The 12,350-nt window shown below is 30.6% G+C and overlaps 1 protein-coding gene across 1 annotated transcript in view; it reads right to left on the reverse strand.

The window, feature by feature from the left end:
* LOC126748226 (secretory carrier-associated membrane protein 1) overlaps nt 1-11,577 on the reverse strand; it is a 73,358-nt gene extending 61,781 nt beyond the window's left edge. The window contains exons 1-2 of the mRNA XM_050457314.1: nt 11,410-11,577; nt 11,126-11,230 (exon numbers count right to left, since the gene is read on the reverse strand). Coding sequence (XP_050313271.1) covers nt 11,126-11,230; nt 11,410-11,466 — 162 coding nt within the window. The 5' untranslated portion in view covers nt 11,467-11,577. The remainder of the gene's footprint in view (nt 1-11,125; nt 11,231-11,409) is intronic.
* Between the last annotated feature and the right edge of the window lie 773 nt (nt 11,578-12,350).

Raw genomic sequence — 12,350 nt, forward strand, 5'->3', positions numbered from 1 at the left:
TAGGAAATAACATCTTGGAAATTAAAACAGTTACGACGAATTTAGACCTTTATGTGGGTCATGAACTTCGCTTTATTGATCATGTTAATCAGTCCCTACAAAAAGCATATTTCAATTTAAAATTACTTTATCAACAACGGCATATTTTCAATAGAAAACTTAAAATCCTGTTATGCGACTCCTTAATATTATCACGTTTAAACTACTGTGATATTGTTTACGGATCCTGTATAACTGCAGCTGTATCGAGTCACATACAGAAATTACAAAATTCATGTATTCACTTAATATATGGTATTCGCAAATATGAACATATTAGTCAGGCTTTCAACCAATCAGGGTCGGTTGTCTATGATTGAGAGAAGATATTTAAATATGGTGTGTTTATATCACAATGTCTTATTGCTTAAATCTCCGCCATACTTATATAATAAAATTCGATTTCGAACTGATATCCATAATATAAACATAAGGTTTAAGGGTAAGCTAACAATTCCAGTGAATTTTACTTCCTTGTTCAAACGATCCTTTTCATATCTTATTGCGAAACATCTAAATGATTTTCCTGCAGTTGTACTTGCTATGTTTCCAGTTAATTTCAAAAAATATGTAATTAACAAGTTACGGGCAAGGTGTATCGACATTTGAGGGAGTTTATTAATAGCAATCTTTGTCTTTCTTTTTATTGTATACTTAAGAATTATAAAATAATATATGAAAATTAATTAAATCAAAAGATTTTTAGTATTTACTTTTCTAGTCTTCAATTTAACTATTAGAGTTATGTTAAGGTTAGTTTAACAGTTGTTAGATTTATAATCTGACAAACTGAACCTCGCCTTTTTGAATATTCACTTTTTTTTTTTATTTTGATTTGACAATATGTTATCTGAAATGTGAATGTACAAATAAAGTCATTATTATTATTATTATTAATATTACATGACCTTGGGTGTGCTACTTACGACCTGAGGCTCAAACGATTATAGAGGTTGCTGAGAAATTTGATAAATGATTTGAGATTTTAAATTCTGAGATCCTAATAAGTTAAAAAATTATTTTCAGGGAAAGTTTAGCTGATAATAAAGCTTAACTTTTTGGAAGAAATGGTTATGGAAGATTTGAAAGAATATTTTTAAAAAACTTTCTATTCTATAGCAGCGGCTTTCTAAGGTGAGATTCAAATATCTTAGAACTAGAGGATTTAATCAGGATTGTCCCTTCAGACTTCAGAATTATGAGACAACAAAGTGGCAATTCGCAGAAGCCTACGCCAATACAATTCGAAAGAACTTTTAGAAAATTATTTCGTCAAAGCTTTCTGCATTCCGAACATGTGAGCTGTGAGAATGGTTTAGATATTCTCTTAACACAATTAAAATAGACAACCGATGTTTATGAAAAAAAAAACTAAAAAACATCGGACAAACAATAACCCTTCTCGATTATGAATATAGAAGTAAAAATATTACCACACAAAATGCATTTATTTATGTTTGCGGATAACAAGAGGATTTGGAAGTTTAAAATGTCCTTGCGAAGACTTCATCCATTTTATTTATATATTACATAAAATATTTTTATAAGTTTTTGATAATATTAGACATTTTGAAGGAATTTCCAATTTTTTTTGTAATGAAATGCCTAATACTATTTGAGATTTTCTTAATTTTCTTGACTGACTTGCTGCTGTTCAATTTATGAACTCTCTCAGTTCCCAAAAACGACCATTTTATTACTCTTGTTCTTTGAGGTATGAATTTCCTCTTGTGTAGATGTCAATTAAATATAGAGATTTTACTAAAGTATACCGGGGGACACAGAAAAAAGGGAACAATTAATAACTTTTTTACTTTCCAAGATAAACAAATGAATATCGGTAGAACAGTTATAAGAGTATCTTTTGACATATTCTGTTATTTTCCATCACTTCCGGTTCAACAGGAAGTGACACTAACTTTTTTATTTTAAATAGGACAACTGGTATATTATTACGTATTTCGATAGAAAAGAATATTCTGAGAATAATGATACAATGAACATTTGCTACTTTGTGTTTTATACTTATACAAAAACGGCATTTTTTGTTATAGTTAATAATAGGGTGCCACGACTGCGTTGACGGTTTTAATTTTTAATCAAATAATCACGGAAAAATAGTTTTCATTTTCAATTTATGACTTAAATCTTTTACACGCCTATTTAAAATGTCCAATCCATTAATTTTAGCATTTACTTAATTTTTTTAAATAGCACATTATTGGGAACTACCACTTTTCAAATGCGGTTTCTTTTTCCCAATAATTTTATTTCTTTTTTTTTTAATCGGTTGATAAATAAGCCATAAGAAGAGAAAAACTAAGTCAAATAAATAAACGAATTTAATTAATAAAAATAGCATAGAAGGTTGTGATTTCTTGAATAGGAGGCTGCGTTTTGACGCGATTTTATTGTTTATATATGTTTCAAAAATACACACCCCACAAAAATTATCGCATCACTGGTATTTTAAGATATTTTTAATATTTTTTGGGACAATCTGTATATGTATCAACTTAAAAGATATTTCTGGTTTCTTATCATGGACAAAAAAATGATCGGAATTTCTTACATATTTTTTGAAGCAAAAATGCTCGCGTAGATTATTCCTGTGTTGGCGAATGCATTGAGATCGAAAACGTTCTAAGCAAATGGTGTTATTCTAAAGTGAAAATTTAAATTTATTGTTAATAATGGATGTGCCTGAACGTTTAACAAGACATGTGACTAATGAAGAAGCCGCTAGAATTATTGCGCTCATAGAAGATGGCCGCAGTCAAAGATACGTCGCTCGGATAATGGGACTTTAACAAAGCACCATATCCAGAGTTGTTAATCGCTACCAAGGAACAGGACAACTATTCAGACGACCCGGACAAGGGTACTTACCACAGAACATCGAGAAGCAAGATTGCAAATTGCTAGAGAACACGCAAATTGGAATATTCAAGATTGGTCTAATATTTTATTTACAGATGAATCAAGATTTTGTCTATATTCATCAGATAGGCGTGTACCAGTATATAGGCGACGTGGTGAACGGCACGATCAGGTTAATTTTTGTCAAACTGAAAGCTTTGGTGGTGGCTCTATCATAGTTTGGGGAGGAATTTCTTTTTAGGGTCGCACGGAGCTAGTACTAGTGAATGATGGACGACTAAATCCTGACAGGTACATAACCGATATCCTAGAACCCCATGTAGTGCCCTCCCTATATGCCATATATCGGTGATAATTCTGTGCTAATGCATGAGAATGCTCGTCCACACGCTGCTAGAGTTGCTCGGCAATACTTAGAAGAGGTCGAGTTACCCACCCTAAATTGGCCTGCACGTAGCCCGGACCTTAATTCGATAGAACATGTCTGGGATCATCTAGGATGGCAAATTCAGCAACATCCATCCAGCACCAATAAGAACTGGCCAAACGTGCCGCAAGAATACCTCCGGAACCTGTTTAGAAGCCTTCGAAGATGAATGGAAGCTGTAATTAGAGCCAGGGGCGGTTACACACGCTATTAGAAATTCATTGGCTTAAATAAAGTTAATTTTTTTTGTATACATGTTTTGTACAATTTTTTTAATTTTTGTATGTTTTGGTAAATCAGAATGTTTGTCCTCTGTAGATTGAACTGATTTAAAATAAATGTTGCAAAAGTCGTATTATTTGGTGATTTAATTATCAATATCAATAAAATTTTAAAAAACAGACAAAAAATTTAAAATACTTATTTAAGAAATAATAAGTGATGCGATAATTTTTGTGGGGTCTGTATATGTTTCAATTGACATAATACATGACATCTCGTCAAGCGCAATTATTATTTGTTATTTAAGTAAATTCGTCGCAGTTTTTTGAAAGAATTTTAGTGTTTACTAATATTTGAAATGTTTACCAATTAAGAAAAAGTTGATATGCCGTGCGTTATATTCCCGAGCAAACGTACTTGACAAGAAGGTTGTCATTTTCGCACAATACATGTAAAAAGTTTTATATTAGAATAATTACTAAACCTGATATTTTTCCTGTTTGTTTACCGTTTGTATGTACCTACGCTATATTAGGTAAATGTTAAATAAAATATGTAGTATTAAGATATTGAAAAAAATATTGCATTAAAAAATGTGTTCTTTTATTCTTAAATAGTAATATGACGTTTGACAAAACCTAATGTATTATGTCAGTTGAAAAAAAATAGGCATGCGTGTCATTACAAAGCCCCCTGTTGCCATATGTGCTATTTTTATTGACTTTAAGTATTAAATTCGTTAATTTTTTTACTTAGTTTTTTTCTTCTTATGGGTTTGTATCTAACCTATTTTTTAAATTGGTTCATATAAAATTATTGGGAAAACTTCTGCATTCCAAAAGTGGTGTTCCCAACAACGTGCTATTTAAAAAAAAATAAAGTAAAGGCCAAAAATACTAGTTTGATAACTAGATTACTTCATTAAAAATTAAAACTTTCAACGCATTCATGGCACCCTTATTTAAAACGTATTTTTTCTATGAATATAAAACAAAAAGTAGGAAATGGAGTATCATTATTCTCAGAATATTATTTTCTATCAAAATACGTAATACCGTACCAATTGTCCTATTTAAAATAAAAAAGTTAGTGTCACTTTCTATTAAACCGGAATTCTATCGATATACCAAATTTCAATTTTTTATCCTGAAAAATAAAAAAGTTATTAAGTGTTCCCTGTTTTCTAATAATAGATTTTAACATGGAGGTTTTTAGAGGCCCATTCCTTATTTGGACCAAAAAAAATTACAGAAGATTTCGAAGGGTTTAAAGTTAACCCATTATCCTTTAAATATAAAAGCACTTATTAGACAGCTGTTGAGCTCATCATTTATTCGTTCCTCAATTCGCTGCATACTACATGCGGTCGTAATAATGGTATCCATGTCGCATGTACAGTGGTGGCCAAAAAAATAAGAGTGCCTGGTTTTATTGAATATTCCTAATAATATATTGTGCTACATAGCGAAAAAAACAATAACGATTTGATATTTGTAGAACATATGCCATCAGTGATACAAAAATAAATACAGGTTATTCTTTGCCAGTTTAATTTGTAATTATAAATGAATAATTTATTTCTTACACGTTTTATGGTGGACAAAAAAAATAAGAGTATTTTTCAAAAATGGCCATAACAATCATAATTGCAATGTACCGCAAAACAAACGACATCATTAGATAAGCGAGTCAGTCACTTGGTAGAGTAACCTTTATTCTTGAGGACAGCTGCGCATCTTCGTGGCATCAAATTGATCAACTTTTGGCATGTTTCAACTGGGATGGAGTACCAGGCTTCCTAAACTTCCTTCCATAAATTTTACTTATTTGTTGTGTTTTTACAAGCTATTCAGTTTTTCAGCTCCTTCCAAAGCTTTTCAATAGCGTTAAGGTCAGGCGATTGTGATGGCCATTCCAGAACCGAAACCCTATTTTGGGTAAACCATTGTCTAACAATCCGTGCCGTATGTTTAGGGTCGTTATCTTGTTGATACACCCACCTTATAGGCATGTTTTCTTTGGCATAATATGGTAGCATGACTCTACCCAAGATATCAAAATAAATTTCTTTTGTCATGGTCCCTTTAATCCAAAATATGGGATGTACTCCATTGTAGGAAAAATAGCCCCACAGTTTGATATTTCCACCTCCATGTTTAACTGTGCCTATTGTGTTCCTAGGATTATATTCCTTATTTTTCCTCCTTCTAACGAATAATCTTCCATCTGATTCTAATAAGTTGATCTTCGTCTTATCACTAAAAAGTATGTGGCACCAATTTCTTTGAAAATTTTTATTAAAATTATTCTTAATAAATGCCAGTTTTTGTTTTATATTCTTTTTGCTTAGAAATGGGCCTTTTCTGACCACTCGACCATATGATTTTTGGTCTTGCAAACGTCTTCTTATCGTCCTAGTGCTAATACTTAGGCTTCAATTTCGTTTTATAGAGGTAGATGTGGAAAAAGGTTGTTTACTGACTTCACTTACAAAAAGTTTATCAGTCTTCCTTGTGGTTTTTGTTAGACGGCCTCGATTTTCAGAAACATTTTCCGTTTTATTTTGAATTTTTAAAACTCTGGAGTTTACACAAGATCTTTTAAGCATATTCGCAATAAATGCATAGGATTTATCTTGACTCCTCAATTGCAAAATTAGACGCATTTCTTCGGGGCTACAATGCTTTGCGCGACCCATATTTACCACGCGATGCAACGATCTTGTTGAAACTGACTTGTATTTATGGAAAATATCAAAAACAAATCTTTTATCTGAATAAACAGAGACCAAATAGTTACAATAAAGAAATACACTTATTTTTTCGTCCACAAGATTTTTAAACAATAGTGAAAAAGAACTTGCTTTTAAAAGATAAGGCTTTTTTGGTTGATTTATAAATTTTATCAAGTAAACAGATTAAGTGCCGGAAGAAAATGTGTATTATTTTATTTGCAAATTCCAACGTATAGCGAAGCTAATTCAGTTTGATTTGAAATTTGATATGCACTCTTATTTTTATAACTGTATATATAGATATAAAAATGTAGGGAACACGGCCATATATTTTTCCTTGTATTTTATTGTATGACTAATACTAATCATTACCCTAGTTTTTAAGTTAGTTAAGGATGCTTAAATTTAATTTCTTGAATACTGACCTATGTAAGTGGTTTTTCTTTTTGGCACTGTAAGCATTAATGAGCAATAAAAAGTATCATTGCTTTAGAATAAGTATCATTTTGTATCGAAATTTATAAAAATATAACAGGTATACTGATGCCTAATTAAAATTAGACATTTTCTCTTTAAACTGAAAATGGTAGAAAATAAGTGACTATGTCAAAAAATTAGCTTTTACACAAAATGCATAGAATTAAGAATTTCAGGTGTCTTGAATAAAAAACAAAGAAGAATTGACTCCAAAAAACTGGCAAAAAGCATTTGAGCACATCAATAAAGAGAGAATGTGTGATGTCGATAACCTGATAGATCATGAGGTTGACCCTTTAATCATTATTTCACAGGATGATGACAACTCTTCATCAGATGACAAGGGATAAAATTTTTTATAATTCAATTACGTATTATTTATATTTATTATTTATAATGTTTTTTTTTAAATTAATTATGTTATTTTATTAATGTTTATTTAAATCAGATGACAAAAATGGTAATTATTTGCAAAACGGTTTTCAGTTTTTTTTACCAATAAATGGGATATTTCTTGTTTAGGCACTTTGTGTTGATTATAACGTTTATAAATGTGCTGGCGGAAACACGAACTTTTTTTTGTAAATTATATATTTTTTTTATGCAAAAAACAACCACTTACGACATTTGAAGTAAATGGCACTGTTAGGTGGCTTAAAATCACATTTTTGGGAACTTATTTACGTTTTCTTCATTTTTCCTAAAATATTAGGTCTTACTTTCACAAATACTCTAAAAAAATATAGAAAACCAGAAACCTCCAATAAAATTGGCAAAATGTTTTAAAACCGTCGTTCTGTTGCTATCTATCTTGTTTCTTCTTATTATAAAGGTGTAATTATATATGTTATATATATGTTATATGTTGAAATACAAAACCACACACGTGTGTTATTTCGCAACCAACCAGAGTCAGCAGTTCTAGGAATTGGCAACATACCATTTCCGTCGATTAGCAAACCGGTGGCCTGATTCCTTTACCATGGGACCCGCTGACGCAGCTCTACCATTGTCTACGCCGGATGCTCCTACCATGGGAACTGCTGACACCGCTGTACTATTTTGTATAAATACAGTACATATGATAATTTTAAGTTAGTTCTGTAAGATTCATTTTAAGTTGTATATTTAATCTATGTCCATTTGAATTTTGAAGTTTTAATAATTATTTTAATTAAATAATAATTATCTTATTAAATAAACCTTTTTTAAAAAGTGAAATCGAGTTTTAAAGTGATAACATATATGTCTTAGATTACATGGCTAAATGATTTTAAACACTTCGTTAAAAGACGCGGTTGCCATGTCTCTTCTGGAACTTTCAAGAATGTTCTCTCTGGTTATATAAATAGAGTGGAGCTGAATATTACCACATTAGGAAAAGTGGCAATTAAAATAAAAATGATAAAAAACTATTACTGAGTGCTTTTCAAAACAAAAACAATGGCTTCTAGATTTAAGATCTAGCAACTGTAACACCTGCGGTCACAGGATAGACCTAAATATTAATAATTTGACCTAACTTAGAAGTGCCAGGAAGAAATTTGGAAAAAGAAAATACAAAATAGGAAAAAGAATAGAGAGCCAGTGGGTTTTTGAAGGCTTCAACACAGAAATCAGAAAATTTTTTCTTGTACCTGTTCAGGATAGGACTGCCAAAACCTTATTAGGAGTCATTGGACCAACCTGACACTACCATATCAGATTCCTGAAAATCCTATGAAAAATTAGACCAGGACGGGTTTGAACCTTTTAGTATTGGTCACTCAATTAATTTTATTGACCCTGATGACCCCGCTGTGTACTCAAAATACAAAACGACCTTGGTGGAACATCTGAGGAGGAATTCGACGATATGGAAGAAAATAATTACATTTTGATGGATATTTGGCAGGATTTTTGTTTAAGAGAAGTTATTTTGATGACACTGATATTCACTGATGATTTTTTTATTGAAATTGGTAGGATGTACCCACCTGTTGTTTAGAATGATAAAATAAATAAAAATAATATTATAATTATTAAAATGTGTTTTCTTGGTTGGGTTCGACCATGCATTGGTTGGGTTACTTCTCCTTTGTTAAATTAAAAAAAAACAAATGAAAATTTGGAAAATAGTTTATGATAATAAAAGAATAATCCGATTGTGGCAAAATTCCATTGGGATCTAACTAAACGTCTTTGTAAGTATATTTCAATAAAATAGTTATCCAAAATTTAAACAAATATAATGTGAATAGTTTCTTCAACCCTTTTTCCCAAATAATTGTCAACAAATTTCAAACAAATAATTTTCAGTATTTTGCTTATTTGTATGTCAGTATAGCAATATCTTCTTAAGTCAGTGAATAAGCATTACACAAAAAAACAAGTTTCATTTCTTGTGGAATTTTTGCATTGTATGTTTTGAAAAAAAATGTGCAGCTTTTGTTTTCTTAGTATTTTTTGACCTCTATTTTGTTCAAAAAAAGACCCTGTAGCTGCTTTTTTGCATTTAGGTATGTAGTAGATACTGTTTCCCTATATTTTATAATTAATTTACTGCACCCAGCACCCCTATTCACTCCTGTAAGCTTCTAGGATAAAAAAAGACACAAAAAAAACTCTTTTTTTTAAGCAGCTCTGACAGTTTTGTGTTCTATAAAGACACTAGAAAAGACCGATATATACAAATTTTCTTATAGTAGTAAAATAACAGAAAACCATTTTATAAACTGACTCAAATTTTTTATTTATTTTTTTAAGATTAAAAATATAATATGTATTATTTATATTTTTACTTTCTTGTAATTGAGTGTTACATCAAAGGGTCCAACCATATGATTCTAAAGAGTACTTTGATTGTGAAATATTGTGTAAAGTTATATTATTATTTATTCCTATTTTATGGGATCAATCCCTTTACAAAAAAGACTAATAATAATAATAATTCATTTAAAATCTTACCATAATAATAAACTATAAAATTATAACAGAATTAACAACCATATTAACCATTTAATCATCATTAACACCGAATTGATCCAATAACTTAACTATAACCCATAAATCAATATAAAAAAAGAACATTGACTCAAAGCTAATATGACAAATATTAAAAATTAAAAAATAATAAATAATAAAATATTTTCCATAATAAAAAATTTTAAAAAATTAACAAAAAGCATCAAATAATTTCCCTAATCTGATGCCTAAACTGAGACAAGGTAATGCCCAAAATGTCCTCTCAATTGGAGAGTGACATGCATAATTATTGTCATGAAAAGGCAGGGAAAATAAATGATTATATCTTAGGTTTCTAGTTGGCACATTAAAGAAAATTATCCTCAGAAGTTCAGGGCAATTTATATGATCACTAATGTCTTTGTTTTAAAGTTTTTAGATTTAGCATAGCATAGTCATATGATTATTAGGAAATCTCATATTTACCTTAAACAGACAAAAATCTAACAAACTTGTTCTGAACCCGTTCCAAGCCTAAGCAGCTGTTTATGTAAAATGGTGACTAATATTGAACCATAATCGAGCAGAGAAACTACAAGAGAGATAGAAACTCTCTTGCAGGTCTCCAGTGAGAAATGCTACACTGGCAAAGCATAAAGCCAAGAACCCTGGACAAATTTAAGATTATATCATTATCGTGTATTAAAGGTTGGTTGTTCATCAAACCATATCCCAAGGTCCTTTATCGTGCTGCAGTACTGAGAATTATGGCCGGCAACACTATAAGACACATCATTCCTCTTATTTCTCTTGTGAAAATGTATAATATTACACTTGCTTATGTTTAAAGATAACTTATTATTAATACACCATTCATAAAATTTGTTTAAATCCTGCTGCAACCTAACCTGATCAAGGGAAAAGGATATTTGTCTATAAAATTTGACATCATCTGGAAATATCAACAAGTTACAATTTTCAAAAGAGGATGCAATATCATTAATAAATATATCAAACAGCAGAAGAGAACAATGGACACCCTGCCGAACCCCAGAGTAGACAACAATGTTGCGGGACCTAGCATTACCAATGCAAACTTTCTGGGTCCTTCCTGACAAAAAATCAGCAAACCAAGCCATCAATCTCCCAGGAAAGTGAAACAGTTCTGACTTCCTTAGTAATAAGCCATGATCAACTGTATCAAAAGCCTTTTATGTTTTATTTTACAAAGTTTATTATTCTAACACTTTAAGTATGTATGTTTTTATTTTATATTTTTGTTGACTTTCCTAAATTTATTTATTGACATGAATAAATCATTTTATCATTGTATGTTGTATCAGTTTAGTCATGATCTTTTTTTAATTTAATCAATTGATAACAAATAACTTAAAACTGCTTACATGTTTTTGTGATGATGTTTCTGAGGACTGGTTGTTGAATGGGTTATAGTCTTCTACTTTAATATGGGTACTGGTATTTCTTGTTACTTGCTGAACTGATGGGTCCTAAAATAGAAAAGTGGTATAAAGTTTAATACAATTTGACACATTAAAATTAGGTCTCAAAGAGATTCTAACAAAGTAACATTCAGATGTTTCTCCAAATACAGAGGGGAGCAAAAGGAGTAAAAATTATAATTTAAAATAGGCATAGAACCCTAACCCTTCCTTCTATACTAACTTACAGCAAAGGGGTTATCTATAGTGGGTTCACCAAACGGGTTTTCATCAAACCCTGACATATTTATTGAATTATTAGCAGCAACAGCACCAGGCAAAAACAAGAAAACTAAATTCTGCAACTTATGATATTTATTTTATCTAAAACATTTTTATATCACAAAGTGACAGTGACAAATGACAGGAAAAATGGGCGCTTTTCAGTATTCACCGGTGGATACACCGGGTTGCACCGGCAGTAACCGAGGGGTTCAGAATTAACCCGGTACAAAAACTCCACGTTTGGAAATTAACCGGTGAAATCAGCTGGTTAAGACCGACGAGGTATCGGATTAACCCATATTTTAAGGTAGAATGTCGGTCAAATAGATTATTCATAGGATTTCCTAATGCCCGCTCCGTTTTTGAAAATTTGTTCTTGCTCAATTTGATTTTTTGTGGATTTTTTAGGTTTATTTTAGCTCGAGTGAGAATAGTAGAAGAATAACATAATTTTTAATTACTTTAATTATTAATAACTTTAATTTTATTTGTTTATAGGTGCCGACTATAAAAGCCAGTAACTGATTGCAACAAAAACTGAGACCCTTACAATGGAACTGGGTTGTTTTTGTTTGGTTTTTAGTTTCTTAAACATCAAAACAGTAGCAATCTTTCAATCTTTTAATGGAAAATGTTACTACTTTGTTTGATTTGCTTTTAAAACATTTAAACATATAAACATAAACAGAAATCGATATTATTAAAGCTGCCAACAGTCAAACAAGTTATAAAAAATCAACCGAAGCGTTTCCGAATATTTAATTAACCAAACAGCAACCTGGGATTTGCCGAAAAAATTTAATTTTTTATTAACCGGGTAATTCAACCGGTGAAATAGTGAATTCTGAAAAGTGCTCAATTTGAGAAACTTTGGTTGGTTTTTATTTTGATTATCTGTTGGGTG

This window comes from Anthonomus grandis, chromosome 22 (assembly GCF_022605725.1).
Source record: "Anthonomus grandis grandis chromosome 22, icAntGran1.3, whole genome shotgun sequence".
NCBI lineage: Eukaryota > Metazoa > Arthropoda > Insecta > Coleoptera > Curculionidae > Anthonomus > Anthonomus grandis.